The sequence below is a fragment of the Prionailurus viverrinus genome, unplaced genomic scaffold (assembly GCF_022837055.1).
Source record: "Prionailurus viverrinus isolate Anna unplaced genomic scaffold, UM_Priviv_1.0 scaffold_49, whole genome shotgun sequence".
NCBI classification, from domain to species: domain Eukaryota; kingdom Metazoa; phylum Chordata; class Mammalia; order Carnivora; family Felidae; genus Prionailurus; species Prionailurus viverrinus.
The window spans coordinates 1,574,851-1,596,929 of NW_025927612.1; the positions used below are offsets into that span (position 1 = coordinate 1,574,851).

Consider the following 22,079-nt stretch of genomic DNA (forward strand, 5'->3'; position numbering starts at 1 on the left):
CAGTTGCTTTTGCTTCATCTAGGAAGGGTTCAGGGTGATGACCATTAAAGTAAAATTGGGTACCTGCGTGTGTGTGTGTGTGTGTGTGTGTGTGTGTGTGTTTGCATAAACTTAGACATATATACTCATATGCATGTATTCATAGAAAGATGCCTAGAATAATATTCGCCAAGATGCTAATTGACCAACTGTGGTCATTGCTAGGATGTGAGATTTTTAACTCGAATGCTTTTAAACAAAAATCATATCAGTCTTCTAAACTGTGTTCCTTGGGGGTGCCCGGCAGACAGTCAGCTGAGTAAGCGACTCTCGATCTTGAGGGTGTGAGTTCGAGCCCCACAATGGATGTAAAGATTACTTAAAACTAAAATCTTTAAATAAATTAAAAATAAAGAAAAATGGTGTTCCTTGGGTGTCAACAAGAGTTTCAAGAGGTTTCTGTGATACTTGAGGAGTTTGGATAAAAAGTTCACATTAGATGAAAGCCATCAGGAGTAATGCGAAACGTGCAAACGATGGGCATATTCCCACATGTTGAGAGTCCTTGATACCGAAGGACAGGACGCACGTGGGTTCTGCCAGTTCCCAAACTGCCTTCTACCACCTTCCGAGACTTGCACGTCGACATCCCAGGAGCCGCCCCGCCCCCCCGCCTGAGGACAAAGGGAAGACTATCCGGGGGTGCCACAACTGAGAAGGAACCGGGAATAGCAAAGCGCAGTTTTATTTTCTGCAGTAGCAAACATTTAAATGGCAAACAAAACAAGGGGACCATGAGTGCCCAAGGGCTCGGGCCCTCGTTGCCCTCAGAAGACCAGGCAGGCGCCCAACCTCAGGTGGCGGCTAGCGCAGGAATCACTGCCCTAGGAAGGACGGACCGCCCAGACGGGGGACACGAGGCTAGACCTTAGCCCCCTTTCGCCAGCGCGGGCTTAGCGGGAACCGGGAACCGGAAGCGCTGCATGGTCCGAATCACCACGCAAAGCTGGTCAAGAAAGTTGATGATGGAAATTCGGAGGAGGAAAGGGTTTTCAGCTCTCCAGCGGCTGAGAGAGGAGAAAAGGCAATCAAGTTGGAGGTGGTGGCTCCTCCCCTTCCTCGCTCAGCTCCCCTCCCCGCCCAGGTACCCATCCCTTGCACCCTTCCCCGCGCCCAGGAGCGACCCCCCTACCCGCAGGTGCAGGTGTTAGAGCCTGCGGGCCCTGGCCCGCACCTAGCCCTCGACGATCCAGCAGAGAGCGCCCCCCCCACCCCCCATGGAGACTGGACCCGCCACCTGCAGCCACCCCGACCCCGGCCCTTCCAGAACTAACATGGCCAGGACGCTGCCGAACACAGTGAGCTGCTGCTCCACAAGGCATCCATACGGTTCCCGATATGGGGCGAAAGACGCACAGGCGATCTCCGCCTCCAACTGGGACGGGAAAGGCACGCCGAGGGCGCTGGGTGCAGATTCGGTTAAGGTACCACCACTACTCACTCAGGGCCTGAGCCCCCTTCTCAGGCCACCCTGACGAGGCCACCCACTCCCGACCCTAATGGCTCGCGGCCACCCCGTTACCAGGCCCATGTCCGCCCACCGCCCCCGGGAACCCGTTTCCCCCCTGATCTCCTTCCTTCCTCCTCCCCCACCTCTCTCCAGCCACCCCGGGACCACCCTGCTTTCAGATCTTTGCCCCGCGCCCCGCAGGTCACCGCGGCTCCTCTCCCTTTCCGCCCCCTGCCCATGCCCGCTGTCCCCTCGGCTAGGATACAATATGTGTACTCGGGTTTCCGGCCTTCCGGCCGTGGAGAGGGCATCTCCGCCTGGCCCGGGGGCGTGAGGTGGTCGCGGGACACGCGGAGCCTCGCCGGCGACCGCGGCCTCCGCGGCCGCGCCTCCGAGGCCGTGACCGTGCCCGCGGCGGCCGAGGCCGCCTCCCTGGCCCTCCTGGCCCTCCTGGCCCCCCTGGCCGTCCCGGGCGTTGTCGGCGCCGCCCGCCTCGCCGCCTGCGGCTTTGTCTGCCGCCTCCATGGTCGTCAGGCTCCGCCTCAGGTCCAGTCCCCTGAACACAGGCCCGGCCGGGCGCTCGCCCAGTCGCCCAGTCCGCTGGGCTGGCGGCTGAGGCACTGCGGCTCCTTCCCGAAGCTCCGCCCCGCGCGCCGACCCCGCCCTCCCCGCGCACGCGCAAACGGGCCGTCGGGAGGCTGCCGGGCGCGTGGCCGGTTCCCGGCAAAGCGACGCTGTCCCAGGCTCTCTCGGACCCTGGCTGCGGAAGCCCCGCCTATCACAGCTCGACGCCACCCCCAGGCGCCTGCGCCAACGGGCTCCTAGGGTTCCTAGTGAGGCCGCCAGGCCTGCGGCCGGTGCCCGCCCAGCCGGCCTTTCCGCCCTTGGGCCCTGGGAGACCCCCTGGCTTAGCTAGACTATGAGCGCTTCCTCATAAAGCCCACGCAAGTCACCCCGGCCTCCCGGGAGCGCCGAGGCCAACATTTCCCCACCCCCACCTCCCGGCCGTTCCCTTGGGCGCCTGACTGGTTCCCGCCCAGCCAGCTCTGCCAGGAGCCCCTAGAGACTACCCCCCCCACCCTTGTCCTCCTAGCCAACGAGGGTTCCCTCCTAAGGCTCCGCCCCCAAGCATCCAAAGCAAGGGGGCTCCCAGGAGCGCCTGAGCAAACAGACCCCTCTGTGTTCCTCCCGGGCCTGGACCTGCTTCCCGCGCGCCTGCCCCGAAGCCAGCTCTGCCCTGGGCTCCCAGAGACCCCGCCCTCGGCCGCCTCTCCAGCAGCTGCTCCCTCACCAATCGTCCCCACGGGCTGTGACGTGTGACACCACTGCACCCGCGCAAACCAGTCCTACCTCAGCTCCACCCCCTCCCCACACCCCTAGCCCCTCCCCAGACCTCGTGGGAGGCCGCCAGACTCCACGGCCTGTTGTCCAGAGGGCCCTGCCTCTTCCTTGGGCTCAGTGTCCCCAGCACGTGGGGCTCCACGACCTCGCAGCGGTTCGTGGAGGGAGATGGGCCACAGCCCAGACGGACACGGCCCCGCACCCCGTCCCCTTCCCCGGTACAGGTGGACACACCAAAGCGGCCTTTGGAGGGGGCGACTGAGCACAGGTGCGGATCCGATCGGCGGTCTGGGAAGGTCACGAAGGGGCTCCCGTCGGGGGGCAAGCCTGCCAGTAGGAGGCAAGGAGGGAAGGGATGCCGACTGGAGCTAAAGTAGTTAGTGGCCACGGAGAACAGGGATGCGGTCGCATAGGAAAAAACCACAGTGCAAAAGGGAAATCACTAAAATCCCAACTTAGGAAGCTACTGTATATGTGCACGGAAATCCTGCCACGGTAGCCTGAAGTGTAAACACCTCGTATCTCTGTGTGGTGCGATTGAGGGTGGTCCCCACTTCTTTTTTGTGTATTTCTCCCCCAAAAGGTTCACAATGACTTTACCTGACCTTTAGTGTTTTCAATTCTTTGACATCCTTGCGTGCGTGATCTCTACGCCCCACGTGGTGCCGGCACTCACGACCCAGTGAGTGCTTCCACAAGTCAGGCTTGAGAGAGCAGATGATGCCATGCAGGGCGCCGGGCAGCAGCACTCCCCGCACCAACAGCACGACGAGGACCACGCAGGGGAAGGTAGCTGTGAAGTACACGATCTGGGGCGGGACGGAGGGGGGGACCTGCTCAGAAGGGGCCCTGCGGCCCCGCCTCCCCACTTAGGGGCCCCCAGCCTCAGCAGGGGGACAGGCGGGCCACACTCCCCCCACTGTGGTACGGTCCGCTCCGAGGTCAAGCGGGAGGCCAGCCTGCAGCCCCCCCTTCTACTCCTCAGAGCCTGGGCTCCTCCCGAAGGAAGCGGGGTGCTCAGCTGGCCATCGGCCGCCCCCGCAAGGACAGGTCAGCTGTAGAGAGGGAGGGCGGAGGCAGGACCTTCCCCGGGTGGGGAGCAGGACATCAGCCTGGAGGCAGGTCCCATGCCTCCTGTGGTTCTCTGCACAGAGGCAGGGTCCTGGGCAGGACGGAGTGGACTGGGCCGGCCAGAGACAGAGGCGACAGCGAGGTGACCGCGAAGACCTCTGCGTCCGTCCCACCCTCAGCAGAGCAGGACAGGTAGGCAAGGGAGGGCCACGGGCCGGGTCCCCCCAGGCTGGCCGCAAAGCAGAGAGTGAGGAAGTAGTGAGTGAGGAAGAGAGGGAAACTGGGGCGGGGATGCCCGACACGGGCAAGTTCAGCTGGCGGTCGCCTGGGCCTGTCCCCTCAGGACGGAAGGCGGCTGGGCTGGAGTTTGGAGGTTGCGGAGGACTACCCAGGCACGCGTGGGAAATCCACCGGGCTGGGTTCAAGGACCTGCCCCCGCCTCAGGCCCTGGCCCGGTCACCTCGCATGGCGGGGTGCCCCTGCCCCCCACCGGCCATGCTGCCCCCACCCCTGCCATCATCACCCACCCCGACCCGCCCGCCTCCAGCTGTAGCTTTCCTGTTGACTTGACCCCCTTGCAGACACAGAAGTAGGCCAGCACCCAGCAGGCCGGCAGACACAGGGTCACCTCCCAGTTGAGGGCCCCTGGCACGTCCAGCACTCCCCCCCCCCGCCCCCCCGAGAGCCGCAAGACTTTGTTCCTGGGGGGGGTCAGCCCGTCAGGGCTGCCGCAGCTGAGGGCACAGCGAGCGGGGAGCTGTCGCCGGGGCGGTGCTCCCCCATGCCGCTGCCCTCGGGTCCAGCTGGGCCCCCCTGGGCCCTCAGGCCCCCGGCCCAAGCCCGCAGCCATTGCGGTGTGGGAGGCGGGAGCCCGGGAGCCCCCGGCCAGAGGCCGGTCGCGCCCTCGGCGGTGTACCCTCCCCCAGGCTGGCAGGCACTAGGGGACTGACGGCGCCCGGGACCGAGAAATGGTGAGGGAGCCAGGCCCGTCCCTTCCAGCTCCCCTAGGGGCCGCGCGGGGCGTGCTCCCTGAGGACAGGCAGGGCCTGGGAGTGGCCCCTGCTCGGCATCCCGCGTCGGCCCCCCCGGCCCCCGGGGACGGGTCCCGGCACACGCAGACCCGAGTCGTACGGGGAGCCCACAGACAGGGACAGGCACGGTGCTGCCCAGAAGCGCCTGAGCGCGGCCCACGTCTCGATGCCCGGGACCCGGGCGGGCGGCGGTCAGGGGGCTGCTCACAAGTGCGCCCGGCTGGCGCCTGCGCAGACACACGCTTGGGGGGAGGGGCGGGCCAGGCCGGAAACAGTCACGTGCCAGTGGCCTCACCAGAATGCTCTCGGGGACGAAGGAGCCCGACAGTGACGTCACGCGTCGAGGGGCGCAGCTTCCGGAACCAGCCTCCATCTCCTCAGGGTCAGCGTCGACCGGATCCAGGCTCTGGGCCAACACAGCAAGGCCGGCTCGGTGGGAACCAGCCTGAACACGCTTGAGGGGAGGGGCGGGCCACGCCGGAAACAGTCACGTGCCAGTGGCCTACAGGAGGGGATTCTGGGCATTAGCCTCGGGCCGGTTTGCGCAGGTGCGCGGGGAGCGCAGGTGACGTCACCCGCTTCCCGAGGGAGCCTCGTTAGTTCGTTCGTTCGTTCGTTCGTTCGTTCCCTCGGCGGTTCAGCCGAAGTCCAGGCCGGGGACCCATGGAGGCCACAGATCGAGGCGCAGGCGGTGGGGCCGGCGGTCCCGAGGGTCAGCGTGGCCCGGGAGACCCCGGTGTCCCAGATGGCCCCGGAGGCCACGAGGGCCCCGGCGGCGGCGGAGGTGGTGAGGGAGAGGAGTGTGCCACGGCCGGTGCGGCCCCGCGGGTCGCGCAGGCGCCATGTGCTCCCGTCCCGGGCGCAGCTGCCGTGCCAGGGCTTGGCGGACACCCTTTGCCGGGACCCGGTGGGCACGGCGGTCCCACAGCTGGAGGGCCGGGGAGCCAGCCGCTGCAGTTGTATCCTCTTGGCCGAGTGGCGGGTGGCCGGGGCGATGGGCCTAGAGGAGGCGACGGGGCGGGGGGCGGAGGGGAGGGGGTTCAGCCTGGGGGTCCGGGGCACCGGAGGGACCGGCCCGGGGGGCGGATGGGCCAGGGGTGGCCGGGAGGGGTGGCGGGGAGAGGCGGCCTGATGGACCAGGAAGGAGGGGAGCGGACCTGAGAGGATGGAGAGGGGGGAGAGTGGCCGTGGGGGAAAGCAGGCCTCGGAGTGGTCAGGACGCCTGAGGCACCGACGCGATCGGTTTTCGATGATGCCTTAACCGAATGGCTACCAGCTACGTCACCATGCCTTTCCCGTCACCCACGGAGGCACAGGTGGCCCACCAGTGTCTGGCGACACAGGGCCAGCCCCAGGTCGGGGCAGTTCGGAAGGAGTTCACGGTATTCGGCAACGTCCTAATTATGTTAGTTCCAAACGGGTCCCTCGTGGGGGGTGGTGTCAGGTCGCTAGGGCCTATCTCCTGAGGGCCGTTCTAATAGTGAATTGGAGACACCAAAGGTTAGGTCCAAAGAGGTAGGTGTGGCACCCTGAGCCTGCGGCCACCTGAGGGGGGGCAGAGAGATAGGGGCAAGAGTGATGACATTTCATTTGGATTTTCTTTTTCCCTCACTTTTAGCCGACTGACTGCCGAAGACCCTGGCCAACTCCAGGTTTCCATCGCCTCCTGTCTTGACCAGCTTTCCCTGTTGGTTTGGACCATGCAGCGCTTCGTGCCCCCGTTTTTCAGAGTGCCGGAGCCAGGCAAAAGGGGCTAATTGTAACCTAGCGTCCCTTCCTTCCCTAGGGCGTCCATTCCGATGCTGGTTGCCGCTTTATTACGGGGGTCTAATTGTTTGTATTGGACTTTGGGCCTTGTTTTTCCCTATTGCTGGAGGAGGGGCGTTCTTACAGCAGAAAATAAAACTATTTTTCCGCATCTGAGTGTATTTTCAGCTACTGTGTCAGAGCAAGGGGAGAGGGCAGAGAGAGAGAGAGAGAGAGAACCCAAGCAGTTCCTGCGCTGTGAGTGCAGAGCCCGACGTAGTGCTTGAACCCACCAACCGTGAGATGATGACCTGAGCCGAAACCGACTCAGGTGCTTACCTGACTGAGCCACCCAGGCGGCCCTCGTTGATTAATTTTTCAGTTGGAATAGTCATATTTTACTTATTGATTGGTGAATGCTCTTTATATACAAGAGATACCAAATCTTGGCCAAAGTAATTGAAAATACTTTCCTTCCTCATTGCTTCACTGAATTCTTGTTTATAGTTCTATTCTGTACTGGAGGGTTTTTAACTTTTTCTTGTATTTAAATATGAAGTTTATTGTCAAGTTGGTTTCCATACAACACCCAGTGCTCATCCCGACAGGGGCCCTCCTCAATACCCATCACCCACCCTCCCCCCCATCAACCCTCAGTTTGTTCTCAGTTTTTAAGAATCTCTTATGTTTTGGCTCCCTCCCTCTCTAACCTCTTTTTTTTTTTTAATGTATGCAAGTGGTACATTTTTGTCATTATGATTTTTGCAGTTTATGTCCAAGGGAAAGCCATCCCCACTGTAAAATTATAAAATTTGTCCCTCATGCCATCTTCTAGTACTTTGAAATGTTAACACACAAGGAATTTATTGTGGTGTGAAAGATGACATTGGTCTAATTTTGTCCCCTTCCCCCCAAGGTTCCTCAGGTGTCTCAATGTCATTTATTGACTAATCCATATGTCTCCGCTGAACTGAAATGTCGCCTTCACCAGGGTCTAAACCTGCATCTTCATTTCTTCTTGCACATTTGTTTCTCCAGCAAATTTGGGCTAGGTGATCTCGGATGGCCTCTCTGAGGAAACGGCCTGAAGGATACAGTAGAGAAAGTTGGGATTGGTGTGGGAGAAGGGACAGACAGAGACAGAGGAGGACAGACAGACCGGCCGACAGAGATTTGATTGGCTCAGCTTGGATTGCCCTTCGAAGGGCGCAGGGAGAAACATGAGGACAAGAACGAGATGAGAGAGAGAGAGGTTAGGGCATCAGTGCATTAGAGGACTGTTGCACTGGGGATACTGGAGCATTTGGGGTTTTCTTCTTTCGTTACGAAAAACCTATTATACATAATACTACTGTGAATATTTTGTTTAAAAAGATTGTACAGGGGCACCTGGGTGGCTCAGTTGGTGAAGCGTCTGACTCTTGATTTTGGCTCAGGTCATGATCTCACAGTTCTTGGCATCGAGCCCTGCATAGGGCCCTGTGCTGAGCATGGAGCCATCTTGAGAGTCTCTCTCTCTCTCTCTCTCTCTCTCTCTCTCTTTCTGCTTCCCCAACCCCCGCTCACGTGCATGTGTGCGCGCTCTCTCAAAAGAAATAAAAGAAATTGAAATATATTTCTATATATGTTTAAATACACACAACCCTAGTTTCAGTGGTGATGGAGTTTTCAGGTTATTGAGTTCACGATCTTGTAGGAACTGTACATTCCCCCATGACCTACTGATCCAGGTTTCTGTAATTACGGCATATTACCTGGTTAGCGGCTGAGGGAGCATTATTCTACTATGTAGGAGAGTGAAGGATATGGGGAGAAAGGCCCAGATGGGTGGCTGCAAAGTTGATGTCCAAAGTCGAGCACAAGTCCCATGTCCTCAGGGGAGGGTAAGGTTTCTCAGCCAGGACACAAGCAGTGTTCTAAGGGACCAAGCCAGAGCTGTGCCTGGAGAAAGAGATGTAAAATGAAGAGCCAGAAGCCAGAGTCAAACCCAACTTGAAAGAGTACGTAAAGAGCAATGGTGAAAGAAATTATTTGGGTTACTCGAGTCAGAAGAAAAAGAAAGCCGGTCTTGACCTTATTCTTAAGTCAAACAGTAAACAAAGCAGGATGCAAAATCCAGAAGCAAACAGCCACAACCACAAATAAACCAACACCAGTGTCTAATTACACAAAGGTGTTAAGCTCTGTTAGGGAAGAAAACATCATAAATAAAATGGAAAGACAAGTTAGGAAGACATTAGTAACCCAAAGGGCAAACTAAAGTGAGTATCTTCAAAACACAAGTGACCCTTAGCAAATAAATCCATAAAAGACACAAACAGCCCAGTAGAAGATTGTACAAATGACAGGACCATGGGATTCCTGGAATAAGGATTATAAACAGCCAATTTGGTACAGGGTATTGTTTACCAGTGGGAGCGTCTACATAGCGTGAATGGAAGCCTCCACTCTTGGATCCCCCACGGAACGTTTCCATGAGGATCTGCGCTCAAATAAGGACAGCCAGAAGGAAAGTAGCAAGCACAAAGCAGTTTATTAAGGACAGTGCACTCTCCAGGTGGCAGAGCGGACAGGCCCAGAGGTGTCTGGGGTTTGGGGTGTCTTTTCTCTGTATGTTTGCATAGGTTCCGGATGGGTCACAGCTAGCGGGGTCTCCCACTGAGGGTGCTTCCCATCATGTGAGCAACTCCTCCTACCGGTTGGGAGGGGGAGTTTTTCTGGCCCCGCCCACAAGGTCCTGGCCAGAAGAGTCCATGGCCATCTTCCCTTGGGCGGGGAGAGTTGAAAACAAAACGATGTAAATCTATTATAATGAAGCTGTAGGTTACCCTGAGGCCAAGGTTGAAGAGGAGAGCCCCTGTTCTGCACCTGTGGCCCTTGGTCTGTCAACCTGGGGGTGTTGGAAGCCATAGGACCAGGATGTTAACAGCCACAAAGTCAGGACATTGTGCCCTCAGGCTTCTAACGTGTCACCTATTTAACACCGCCTTTGCCTCTGGCTCATGTCTAACCAACTGCCTACTTGATCGGTATGATCCTATGTACGCAAACAAGCAAAAGAAAAACCGTTATAAACGCAGATGAATATATCCTAGGAAAAAGTCTGGGAGGACACACGTAAAACTGGTCATAATGGTTACTGCAGACACTGAGTTTATGGGAAATGTTTACTTTCTAACAACACACCTTTGTGTAAGGCATGAATGATTTTATAATACGCATACATTATAGTGGAAAAAAAATTTAAATATCTAAGCGTTCGGAGCTGTAAGTGCACTATGATTCCAGTTTTGCTTTCCTACTTTAAATGTGTATGCACGTACATTTGGTCTTTTAAAAATTTTTTTAAGTATATTCATTTTCTTTGAAAGACAGAGAGAGACAGAGAGACAGAGAGACAGAGCACAGCAGGGGTGGGGCGGAGAGAGAGGGGGACACAGAATCCAAAGCAAGGCTCCAGGCTCTGAGCTGTCAGCACCAGAGCCCGACGCGGGACCCGAACTCACGAACCGCAAGATCAGGACCTGAGCCGAAGTCGGACGCTCAACCGGCTGAGCCACCCAGGCGCCCGTGCACATACATTTGTAGTGCAAGAAGAAACCTGAAATAAACCATCAAAATGTTTACAGTGAGGTTCTCGCGCGGTGGTGAGGTTATAGAGGGCATTTTTTTCTTTTTTGGTCACTTTGTAAGTTTCTGTAACTGCACAACCTATGCAATGACCATGTTTTACTTCCATAAATAGAAAGCAGTGTTTTAGAATAAGGGGGGGGAAAAAAGAGCAACAGAAATATTTGATCGTTGCTGAAAATGGGGGGAAACCTGGCACCCAAAATAGGATTCACCAAATGGATCACGTGCATGACATTTCAAACTCCTGTGTGATTGGATTCACCCCCAAAGCACTGGCATGTGCCAGCCCCACCCTGGAGAAGATCTTCATGGGCTTACACACATGGGGGGAAGTGCCTGGTGGGGGGGAATGGTGGGGGGGAAATGCCCGGTGGGGGGAAATGAGCTTACACACATGGGGGGAAATGGTAGGCCGAAGGCCTTCCAGTGCCACCTTCATTCCAATCTCCGTGTTGGAGAGGTCAGCAAAGGGTACCTCCCGTTGTCACCAGTTCCCACAGAAGCACTGCAAAACTCCCCGTGTCTGCTCAGCGTCTGTTTGTATCTTCAGGCTTCTTCTGCAGAGCTTCAGGGGCCACCCAGGCAGGTGCATACCTGCGCCCAGGGCATTGGAAGGAGAACCTGACGTCGGCCGTGCTGGTTCGGGGAGTCATGTCCTCATCAATCATTACACTACGGCTGCTGAGCACGTGTCGTGGGATGAGGGGCTCTAGAGTGTGTACGAGGGCCATGCCCCTTGCCATGTCCAATGCAAACGTCACAGCCCGGCTCTGGTCCACAGCAAAATTGGTGCCTTCGTGTAATACATTGTACAGGGAGGGATCCATATGGCATCCAGTGTGCGACGAGGGTGGGGTGTGGAGCAGGTGGAGACTGACAGGCACCTAGCACTGGGAGCACATTCGGATGTGAGAAACTCCTGAGCCGGGGACACTCCTCGTTGACTTGATGTGACCGGTGCCTAGGAGGCACTTTCTTTCCCGAGGGCCTTGAACAAAGCCCTCTTCACCTCCTTGTTTCCCATGCTGTAGACGACGGGGTTGAGCATGGGGGTGAGGACCACGTACAGCACAGGGAGCACCCGGTCCCGCAAGCCAGAGCACGCAGAGCTGGGGAGGATGTAGCAGAGGACTGGAGCGATGTAGAAAATGCAGACCACGGTGGTGTGAGCACCACAGGTGGAAAAGGCTTTCCTTCGGCCCTCAGCGGAGTGGATCCTGAGAATCGCAGCCACAACACGTACACAGGAGATCGCAACCGGGGCACGGGGTGCAAGAGCCACCACGAAACTGAGGACAAACAGGGCAAGTTCGCTGGCCCACGTGCTTGAGCAAGAGAGTCTGGTCAGTGGAGGGAGGCCACAGGAGAAGTGGGTGATGAGGCGAGGCCCGCAGAACCTCAGTGGAGCTGCAAGGACGGTGTGGGCGAACGCATCGGCCAAGGCAAGCAGGCGGGAGGTGGAAGCCATTCCTGCCCGGGTCCGTCCGACGGCCCAAGAGGACTAGGTGGTGCGGTGGCCGGCCGATGGCCGCATAGCGGTCACAGGCCATGGCTGTGAGCAGGAAGCACTCCCAGGGAGCCAGGAAGTGGAGAAAGAAGATCTGGGGAAGACAAGCACGATAGGGCACGGTCCGCACTGCTGCCAGCAGGTGTTCCAGCACCTGAGGCCCCGTGCTGGAGATATAGGCAGTGTCCAGCAGTGAGAGGTTGACTAAGAAGTCGTCCATGGGAGTGTGGAGTCGGGAGTCCATCACAGTAAGGCTGGCAATGCCCAGCCACGCTGTGGACCAGCAGAAAGATCACAAAGAGCAAGGGCCTCAACTCCTCTGCGTCGGCCAGCCCTTCCAGAAGGAACAGCGACACTCGGGTCTCATTCCCCAGCTGCCCGGAACCATGCGCAGAAACCTGCACCTGTAGAGTCCAACTCAGAGTCAGATGAGGATCCAAGTGTGGAGTTCCAATTTGCACAAGGCAGCAGGGGTGAGGGAAGGTGCAGAGACAACAACAACAACAAGAAAAAGAGACAGGTTTCAAGCTTAAGAAAATAAGACTCAGAATTGGGGGAGTGAGGCTAGGTTCAGGAGGCCAGCGGTAAGGTAGAGGCCAGTAGAATGGAATCGGTAACCCCACACCAAGACAAGGTGCACAGACCTTGAAGCCACGGTGCATGCACCTCCTGTAAGGATATCAAAGTCAGTCCCTCAGAAGCTTCTACCTGAATAAGGACCCTAGACCTCGTAATTACCTGCAGTGGTCCCCTTATTTCACCCTCACCAACCCAGCAGAGCCCCAACTCAGGAGCAGTGATAGGACACTAGTCAGGTCCCTCCTCCTCCCGCTCTGAACCTTTCAGTGCCTCCCGTCTCACTCAGCGTCAAAGCCAAAGTCCCCCCGGCGACCTACCAGGCCCTCTGTGATACGCTCTCCCTCCTCTCCTCTCCTCTCCTCTCCTCTCCTCTCTGACCATCGGGCAAGAAGTCTGTCAGCTCCGTGCCCCATATCACATCTCCGGACTGGCCCACAGCAGCAAACGCCCTTGCCTATTCCCTGCCTCGGTGGAAGAGAGCCCTGCCCTCCTATCCAAGGCTAGCTTGTCCGATTTCCCCAGCTGCTCTCTTCATTGTGCCAGCCCTGCTCGGCAACCCTTTTACATGGGAATGTGCTAAATGCCACTCGACTGTTCACTCTCAGATGGTTTATTTTATGTTATCTCGATTTTACCTCCATGAAAAAAGGAAGCAAACTAAAGACTTTTTCAGACATATAAAAGCTGAGATTAACTCGTTGTCAGCGGAAAACCTGCACTACAACAAATGTTAAAGGCTGTTCTCCACAAGCAAGGATGATAGCACGTGGGAACTTGGACCTACATGAAGTAATGAAGAGGGTTCCAGAATTGGAAAGTATGTGGGTAAATGTAAACATTTTTTCTCCCTTCAAAATGTCTCTCAATCGTCGCAAACCATCTAAAGCAAAAATATTGACAACACGGCGTGGGGTGTGTAACTGCTATAGAAATAAAAGGTATGACAACAATAGCACAAAGGACACCAGTGGGTGGTTGGAAGGGTACTGCTGTAATGTTCTTACGTTACGGGCGAAGTGATTTGAAATTACTTGAAGGTGGTCTATAATGAGGTAAAACACATATCAGGATCCCTAGAACCCTAGGTTTAATATGTACACTTCTCTGGCGGAGATAAAGTGAATTTCTAGAAATTACTCAATCTGAAAGGAGTCGCGAAAAGACAGAGAGGGGAACGCAGAACACATGGGGCAAACAGAAAATAAATAGCAGGATGGTAGATTGAAACTCAACGATACCCCTCGTTACATTTATTCTAAATGGTCTAAACGTGGCAACTAAAACACGGAGATTGCCAGACTGGATAAAAAGGCAAAGCAAAACTATATGCTACGCGTAAGAAATGCGCTCTATGAAGACACAGATACGGTAAAAGTAAAAAGATGGGCAAAGATACACCACGCAAGTCTTCTTTTTTTTTTTTTAATTTTTTTTTTCAACGTTTATTTATTTTTGGGACAGAGAGAGACAGAGCATGAACGGGGGAGGGTCAGAGAGAGAGGGAGACACAGAATCAGAAACAGGCTCCAGGCTCCGAGCCATCAGCCCAGAGCCCGACGCGGGGCTCGAACTCACGGACCGCGAGATCGTGACCTGGCTGAAGTCGGACGCTCAACCGACTGCGCCACCCAGGCGCCCCACACGCAAGTCTTCTAATAAGAAAGTTTGAGCAGCTATATTAAGAGCAGGCAGGACAGACTTCAGGACAAGGAATACGATGGGGTGGAGGACGTTTGCTAACGATAGAGGGGTCACTTTGTGAAGAAGACATAAAATCAAAACCTAAATACATAGTAGGAAAGAAATAATGAAGCTAAGAGGAGGTATGAATAAAACGTTAAATGGACAAACAATAGAGGAAAATCCACGAAGCGGAAAGCCTTTTTTTCCTTTCTTTCTTTTCTGTTTTAATGTTTATTTTTGACACAGAGAGAGACAGGGCGCGAGTGGGGGAGGAGCAAAGAGAGAGGGGGGACACAGAATCCGCAACAGGCTCCAGGCTCCAGGCTCCAGGCTCTGAGCCGGCAGCACAGAGTCCGATGCGGGGCTCGAACCGACGGACGGACCGTGAGATCATGACCTGAGCCGAAGTCAGACCCTTAACCGACTGAGCCACTCAGGCGCCCTCTCCCCCACTTTTTAAAGGTTTTATTCATTTTTGAGAGAGTGCATGTGGGGGAGGGGCAGGGAGAGGGGGACAGAGGATCTGAAGTGAACTGCGCTGACAGCAGTGAGCCCCATGCGGGGCCTGAACTCACCAACTGCCAGATCGTGACCTGAGCCAAAGTCGGACGCTCAACCGACTGAGCCACCCAGGTGCCCCTGAAAGCTTCTTTAAAAAAAAAAAAAAAAAAAAAAAAAGCATACCAGGGGCACCTGGGTGGCTCAGTCGGTTGAGCGGCCGACTTCGCCTCAGGTCATGATCTCGCGGTCCGTGAGTTCGAGCCCCGCGTCGGGCTCTGTGCTGACAGCTCAGAGCCTGGAGCCTGTTTCAGATTCTGTGTCTCCCTCTCTCTGACCCTTCCCCGTTCATTCATGCTCTGTCTCTCTCTGTCTCCAAAATAAATACACGTTAAAAAAATGTTTTTCTAAAAATACCAATAAAGCTGATTTTGAAAAATAAAGTGTAACCAGGGAATATTAGGAACAATATTTGTGGGTAAGTTTCCCAATTTAGATGAAATGGACAAATTCCTTGAATGACACAAATTACCAAAACTGACTCAAGAAGAAATAGAAGACCCGAATATCCCTACATCTATGAAAGCAATGGAGCCGAAAACTCCAGGCCCCCGTGGCTTTACTAGTGGCTACCACCAAATTCTTAAAGGAGAACTTTCACCAATCCTACACAAATGCTTTCAGGAAGCAAAGGAGGAGAAACATTTCCCAAATCATCTTATGAGGCCAGCATTACACAACCCCAAAACCAGATGAAGACATTGCAAGAAAAGAAAACCACAGGGCAATATCCTTCAGGAAGTCACACACACAAAAGAACTTGATTCGATATTAGCAAATTCAACCCAGCAACATACAAAGAGGATGATACCATCATGGCCAAGTGGGGTTCATCCCAAGAATTGGTTTTCATTAAAGACAAAAAAGTCAATCAGTGTCATCTGTCATATTAAGAAAATAAAGGAGAAAAAACATGTGATCATTTCAACAGACACAGAAAAAAAGCATCAGACAATATCCAACAACCACTCATGACAAAAACTCTCGGAGAACTAGGACTAGAGGGAAACGTTCTTAATCTGATAAAGGGAACCTACAAAAATCCTACAGCTAACATGATACTTAATGGTGAAAGATAGAATCACCGCCCCCGCTCCCTCGCCCGCAAAGTTTGAGAAACAAGGTATGGATGTTCACCACTTCCATTCAACACTGTCCTGGAAATCCTAGGCAGTGCACTAGGCAAGAAAGAGGAATAAAAGTAGTGACACAGATTGCAAAAAAAGAAACGGGATTATCTTTATTCAGAGATGACATGCTTGTTTACGTAGAAACCCCTAAGTGATGTACAAAAAAAAGAAGAGTGACATTTTTAAAAAATCACTACCATTTATAATAGCATCCCCAAACATGAAGTATTTGGGGACACATGTAATAACATATGTGCAAAACCTTTACGGTGAACACTAAAAACTATTGATAAGTGAAAGAAAGCTTACAAAAATGGAGAAACGCATCCTATGCGTGGAGCGGAAGATCCTGTATTCTTTTTTCTTTTAGCGTTTATTTATTTATTTTGGAAGAGACAGAGAGAGCATGAGCAGGGGAGGGGCAGAGAGACAGAGAGGGAGCGAGAGAGGGAGGGAGAGGGAGAGAGAGAGAGAGAGAGAGAGAGAGAGAGAGAGAAAATATCCCAAGCAGGCTCGGAGCTGTCAGTGCACACCCCGACTCTGGGCCCGGTCTCACAAACCGTGAGATCATGACCTGAGCCGAAATCAAGAGTCAGACGCTTAATCGACTGAGCCACCCAGGTGCCCCAAGGCCCTGTATTCTTAAGATGTACACTCCCACCACAGCATTCTAGAAATTCATTGCAAACCCAGTAAAAATCGTGATAACGCAGAAATGGACAAGCTGATTCCAAAGTGTACATCCAAACGCAAAGAACCTGGAATAGGCAGCTCGAACTTGCAAAAGAGGAATAAAGTCGGAAGACATAGGATGACTAAAAGAGGATACAGACAGAATGGAAAGTTCACATGTCACTGGTGGGACTGTAAATTGGTATGATCACATCGGAAAACAGTGCTTCCGTTTCTTATACAGTCACACTTACGCTTACCATGTGACCCAGAAATCCCACTTCTGCTATTTACACGAGGGAATTAAAAATATATGTGTGTGCAAAGACTTGTACGTGAATCTTCGTATCAACTTGATTAACAATAACCGCAGTTTGGAAACAAGCCAAACGTCCAATAGCAGGTGAGTGGTTAAGCCTAAGTTACGGTACATCCACGCAATGGAATACCGGTCAGCAACAAAGAAGGATGGACATACTGTGTGATTCCTGGAAATTCCAGAAAAGGCAAAATCTAAGCTGAATTTGCTGTGTGGGGGCAGACTGTAGAGGAGGACACTGTCTGCACGGAGGCACAAGGGCGACTGTGAGAGCGATGGGAATGTTCTGGATCTCGGCTTTGGCTGTGGACACCTTTGTCGTAACTCATGAAACCGTACGCTTAAATGTGTGCAACTTCCCATACGTGCATTTTGCCTCAAATAAGCTGAGCAAAAACAAAAAAAGAGAAGGGACAAACAAAAACTGAATAGCAAAGTGGCAGACTTAAATCCGACCATATCGGTAATCGTATTAAATGTGAATTTGCCAAACAGTCCAATTTAAAAGCAGACATCGTTAGAAGGGTGCTTTCTTTAAGTGACCAAACTACACGCTGTCTACGTGAGCCACATTCAAGACGCAAAGACACCAATAGGTTAGAGGTAAGAGGATGGAAAAGGACTTACGAATAAATAGTGAGCAAAGAAGCCTGATGTGGTTATATCGATATTAGAGAAATCAGACTTCGAGGAAAACCGTGTTACCAAAGATGAGGGGATGCGTTTCATACTAGTAACAGCAGCAATGAATCCATCTGGAAGAGAAAATGATCATAAATATGTCTGTGCCTAATGACACACCTTCAAAATACACGGGGCGCCTGGGTGACTCAGTCGGTAAGCGTCTGACTTCGGCTCAGGTCATGATGTCACCGTTGGTGAGTTCCAGCCCAGCGTCGGGCTCTCTGCCCGTCGGCACCGAGCCTGCTTTGGATCCTCTGTCCCCCTCTGTCTCTGCCCCTCCCCCGCTGGCTCTCTCTCTCTCCCCCTCTCTCAAAATAAACAAACTTAACACACACGCACACTCACACACACACACACGCACGCACGCACACACACACGCGTGCGCACGATGCAAGAATTTTTGAGATTAACAGGTGAAAGGGACAAGTCCAAAATCACGGTTGGAGATTTTAACATCCTCTCTCAGCAAGCGAGAGAGAGAGACAACACACTCTGTTAAAAGAAATAGAGCAGGGATTGGCAAACTACCGCCTCCTGGCCAAATCCAGCCCGGGGCCTCTTTTATGTGAAAAGTTTGTTGTCCCCCGACATAGAACATACGATCAGTGGTATCACCTACCTTGACCGATGTCTTTAGAACACTAAACAGGAGATCTGAATTTCACATGTGTGTCCACTACACATTCTTTTCAAGTACAAGTATGTGTTCGCCAAGATAAAGCATTTTCTGAGCCACGGACCAATTCTCAACACGTTTCAACGTCAAGGATTGAAATTTAACCCGGTACGTCTCTGACCAGCCTTGCCTTGTTCTTGATTCTAGAGGGAAAGCTTTCAACCTCTCACTGTTGCGTATGATGTCAGCTGTGGGTTTTGTCGTATGTGGGCTTTGTGGTATTGAGCTATACAACTTCTCTGCCCCCATTCGTGGAGGGTTTTTATCATGGAAATATGTTCTATTTTGTCAAACGCGTTTTCTGCACCTAGGGAGATGATCATATGGTTTTTATCTTTCATTCTAACGATGCGGTGCTTCGTTTATAGACACGCATGTGTTGAAAGATCCTTGTTTTCCGGCTGCAGGTTCCTCCTGCCCGTGCCCGGAGATGAGAGCTGCCTGCCCCGTAGACAGTGACAAAGAACAGGGCAGACAGAGACAGTCCGAGGCTCAGGCTGAGGCGCTCTTTGGTGACACTGCTCATTGAAATGCTTCCACCAGCCACAGGCCGCTCTAGACACTGGCCACCTTCTTGCTGTGACACCTGCCTCCAGGACAAGGCAGCTGTGCCTTTACTTTCCTCACTTGTCCTGAGGACCTATTCGGAGACGCTCAGGTACAGATTCGTAACTATAGAGTCACGGAGTTCTACACAGCTCAGTCACGTGCTCAGAGGCTTTAGGAGTGGGGCCATGGCAGCCTGTTTGGGCATGGACAGTGGGGACCATGAGCCGCACCACCGTGTGGGGAGTAGTGTCAGGCAGAGGCTTCCTGGATATCGCAGCTGGCGGGCCGTCGAAGGCTCGTGGCACGGCTGGTTCAGGCAGACGCATCCACGCGGGTGCCCGTTTGGGCAGACGCCCTAGGGTGTCGTGGCACTCTAAGGGGTGGAGCTTCATAGGTGAGAACTGATTGGCTACAGAAGGGACTGCTTGGTGGGAACCAATCACAGGTCAGGAGGCATTACCAGTGGTCCGTGTGGACAGTTGCTCTGGGCATCCGGAATTGCATTGTGGAGTAAAGGGGTGAAGCATTGTGAGAGAGCGCTTTGTCCTTCAGTGATGCCTTGAGAGGGTGGGCGGATTCAAAGTTGGGTCTCAGGTGGCTGGTGGAGGCCCCGTGAGGGCAGCAGACGAAGGCACGGGTGCCGTGGGCGTGGTGGTGGGCGCAGCAGGTGGTGGCCAGTGTGTGCCAGGTGGACCTCGTGGTGTCAGTGGCCCCAGAGTCCCTGGTGGTTCGGGTGGTGCCTGTGACCCTGGCCATCCCAGCAACCCCGGAGGCCTGAGCGATCCGGAAAGAACCAGCATTGTGGGAGAGGTAGGTGCCGCCTCTGGTGGCGCTCTCCAAATGGAGCGGGCACCCTACACACCAGGTCCTGGTGGAGATGCCGCGCCTGGCGCCAGAGGTCCTGGTAACCGACTGCTTCAGTTGTATCCTATTCAAGGAGTCCCAGCGGGCTGGACGGCAGGGGGATGGGCTGGAGGTGGTTTGGCGCGCGGCGGGGTGGGGTGTGGGGGGAGACTTGGGGAAGTGGAGTTGAAAGGGGAGCAGGAGGGAGCTCCGGGCACCTGGAGGGTATCAGCTAGGGTTTGGCCCGTGCTGACAGAGGATGGGGAGTGGGGTGGACCGCCTGATGGGACTGAAGCGGTAGGGACAATGCTATCCGGGGTGGCCTGGCTGTATAGGGTGGGAGGTTGTGGACAGCCTGAGGGTCAGCCTGGGGTGGGGAAGGCAGGCCTCACTGAAGAGGAGGCCTGAGGCCCAGGCAAAATTAGTACTGTGGATGGTGCCTTAACCCAGTCTCCACCAGCACCCTCACTATACCTTTCCCCTCGGCCATGGATGCGGAGATTGCCCACAGGTTCCTGACTCCAAACGAGGAGCTCCAGGAGCCAGTTCGGGAGGAGCTCCATGTGAACGGCAGCATCCTGACTGTGTTAGTTCTAGAACGGTCCAGGGAGAGGGTGGTGGCAGGTGACCAGGGACAAGGTCAATTCCGGAGGAGCTGTAACGCAGACAAGGGAAACAGGAAAGGAGTGAGTCGAAGGAAGGAGTGTGGTGCTCTAGGATCATTGCTGTGTGAAGGGGCGGAGTGGGGAATGTGCCCCACCGGCCCTCTAACTTGACTTATTTTTTCCTACCTTGTAGCCGCTTGACTGCCGATGACCCTGGCCAGCTCCAAATGTCCATCACCTCCTGTCTTGGCCAGCTTTCCCTAGTGATACGGACCATGCAGATCATCATGCCCCCCTTTTTCACAAAGCCACAGCAGTGAAAAGGTGGCTGGACCCAACTCTGTGTCCCCCCCACATGACAGTGATTCCTGCAGCAGCTGCCGTTTTCTTATTGAGGCCGCATCTTTTGCCTATACTGGCCCTTGGGTGCTTCAGATCCACATTTTTTTTTTTTTTTTTTTTTTTGTGATCAAATGGTAACTGCTACTATTCTATGTCTGGGTTTCTTTTTAGCATCTACGCCTTCTCCTATTCTCGCCTTTGTTCTCAGGTAGGGGGAGAGATTCTGACATTCAGATACTCAAGTACTAGAAGGCAATTGAAGAAGACAAGTTAGGCGATGGGAGACAAAAATTATGTCCTGTTATTCAGGACATTAACTACTGTCAACATGTTAGAACTTTTAGTTTTATACTAGCATGTACGTAGTCATGTATAATACCTGCAGAGTAGGACTTTGTGGCTTATCGGCCTTGATTCAGATCTGTGCAGAAGAGCGCTGGCACAGCTGGCTAGGTCGGCCCCACTGCCCATTCTATACTCCCGTGTCATCAGAGGCCTCATTCCCTGAGGTTCCGAACCCACAAATCTCAGAGCTCCTTGTGGTTGGCTCTCACTTGTATCATCCTTCCCCAAAGTGTTTTTCCAGTTTATTACGCTGCTGCTTGCTTCCCTGAAGTCCTGACAAGGGTCCTTGAGGAAAACAAAAAGGGGAAGAGGTCTCCCTGAGGTGGGGAGGGGACATGAGGTACATTACCCTTTGCCTTCCCCTCCAAGACTCTCTTATTTAGCACAACAGTGGGGCCACGGACAAGGCACCCGAGTGGCTGAGGAGGGGAATGGGCGACGCCCCGGCGCAGGAGGTGAGTCTCTAAAACGGAGAGAGGAGGAACAGAGCCTTGCCTGAGGGAGAATTAGCACTGTCAGCAGAGAGAGACTGAGCTGTGGAGAACGCCGTGACTCTATAGTTACGAATCTGTACCTGAGCGTCTCCAAATAGGTCCTCAGGACAAGTGAGGAAAGTAAAGGCACAGCTGCCTTGTCCTGGAGGCAGGTGTCACAGCAAGAAGGTGGCCAGTGTCTAGAGCGGCCTGTGGCTGGTGGAAGCATTTCAATGAGCAGTGTCACCAAAGAGCGCCTCAGCCTGAGCCTCGGACTGTCTCTGTCTGCCCTGTTCTTTGTCACTGTCTACGGGGCAGGCAGCTCTCATCTCCGGGCACGGGCAGGAGGAACCTGCAGCCGGGAAACAAGGATCTTTCAACACGTGCACGACTATAAACCCCGCCCTCGGCCGCCTCTCCAGCAGCTGCTGCCTCTCCAGCGGCTGCTCCCTCACCAATCGTCGCCACGCGCTGTGACGTGTGACCCCACTGCACCCACGCAAACCAGTCCTACCTCAGCTCCACCCCCTCCCCACACCCCTAGCCCCTCCCCAGACCTCGTGGGAGGCCGCCGGACTCCACGGCCTGTTGTCCAGAGGGCCCTGCCTCTTCCTTGGGCTCAGTGTCCCCAGCACGTGGGGCTCCACGACCTCGCAGCGGTTCGTGGAGGGAGATGGGCCACAGCCCAGACGGACACGGCCCCGCACCCCGTCCCCTTCCCCGGTACAGGTGGACACACCAAAGCGGCCTTTGGAGGGGGCGACTGAGCACAGGTGCGGATCCGATCGGCGGTCTGGGAAGGT

General features: G+C 54.4%; 4 protein-coding genes and 1 pseudogene across 4 annotated transcripts; 2 read left to right on the forward strand and 3 right to left on the reverse strand.

The window, feature by feature from the left end:
* Nucleotides 1–740: 740 nt before the first annotated feature.
* LOC125159293 (EKC/KEOPS complex subunit LAGE3-like) lies at nt 741–2,069 on the reverse strand. Its single transcript, XM_047847462.1, has 3 exons — nt 1,755–2,069; nt 1,314–1,442; nt 741–1,046 (listed from the first exon to the last, which is right to left on the reverse strand). Exons 1-3 carry the CDS (start codon nt 2,012–2,014, stop codon nt 908–910), a joined length of 528 nt encoding a protein of 175 aa, XP_047703418.1. The 5' UTR covers nt 2,015–2,069; the 3' UTR covers nt 741–907.
* Nucleotides 2,070–5,478: 3,409 nt separating this feature from the next.
* Nucleotides 5,479–6,842, forward strand: LOC125159362 (cancer/testis antigen 1-like). Its single transcript, XM_047847663.1, has 3 exons — nt 5,479–5,891; nt 6,209–6,337; nt 6,551–6,842. The coding sequence occupies exons 1-3, from the start codon at nt 5,596–5,598 to the stop codon at nt 6,687–6,689; spliced, it is 564 nt and encodes a 187-aa protein (XP_047703619.1). The 5' UTR covers nt 5,479–5,595; the 3' UTR covers nt 6,690–6,842.
* Nucleotides 6,843–10,531: 3,689 nt separating this feature from the next.
* LOC125159398 (integrin-linked protein kinase-like) lies at nt 10,532–11,259 on the reverse strand (annotated as a pseudogene).
* On the reverse strand, nt 11,255–18,535 carry LOC125159327 (olfactory receptor 3A3-like). Its single transcript, XM_047847543.1, is given in 4 exon segments — nt 11,255–11,794; nt 11,796–12,222; nt 17,387–17,514; nt 18,063–18,535. Coding segments are annotated over 2 exon segments (789 nt in total). The 5' UTR covers nt 12,063–12,222; nt 17,387–17,514; nt 18,063–18,535; the 3' UTR covers nt 11,255–11,272.
* Nucleotides 18,536–18,835: 300 nt separating this feature from the next.
* Nucleotides 18,836–20,436, forward strand: LOC125159399 (EKC/KEOPS complex subunit LAGE3-like). The gene is made up of 3 exons (XM_047847738.1): nt 18,836–19,591; nt 19,972–20,097; nt 20,310–20,436. The coding sequence occupies exons 1-3, from the start codon at nt 19,509–19,511 to the stop codon at nt 20,434–20,436; spliced, it is 336 nt and encodes a 111-aa protein (XP_047703694.1). The 5' UTR covers nt 18,836–19,508.
* The last annotated feature ends 1,643 nt before the right edge of the window (nt 20,437–22,079 follow it).

Coding starts and splice junctions, on each gene's coding strand:
- LOC125159293 (XM_047847462.1), bottom strand. CDS start 2,014: ATGGAGGCGGCAGACAAAGCCGCAGGCGGCGAGGCGGGCGGCGCCGAC. Junction 1,443..1,754: donor GAAACCCGAGTACACATATT/GTATCCTAGCCG, acceptor ATCTGCACCCAG/CGCCCTCGGCGTGCCTTTCC. Junction 1,047..1,313: donor TTCGGCAGCGTCCTGGCCAT/GTTAGTTCTGGA, acceptor CTCCTCTCTCAG/CCGCTGGAGAGCTGAAAACC.
- LOC125159362 (XM_047847663.1), top strand. CDS start 5,596: ATGGAGGCCACAGATCGAGGCGCAGGCGGTGGGGCCGGCGGTCCCGAG. Junction 5,892..6,208: donor GGGAGCCAGCCGCTGCAGTT/GTATCCTCTTGG, acceptor AATGGCTACCAG/CTACGTCACCATGCCTTTCC. Junction 6,338..6,550: donor TTCGGCAACGTCCTAATTAT/GTTAGTTCCAAA, acceptor CCTCACTTTTAG/CCGACTGACTGCCGAAGACC.
- LOC125159399 (XM_047847738.1), top strand. CDS start 19,509: ATGGAGCGGGCACCCTACACACCAGGTCCTGGTGGAGATGCCGCGCCT. Junction 19,592..19,971: donor GGTAACCGACTGCTTCAGTT/GTATCCTATTCA, acceptor AGTCTCCACCAG/CACCCTCACTATACCTTTCC. Junction 20,098..20,309: donor AACGGCAGCATCCTGACTGT/GTTAGTTCTAGA, acceptor CCTACCTTGTAG/CCGCTTGACTGCCGATGACC.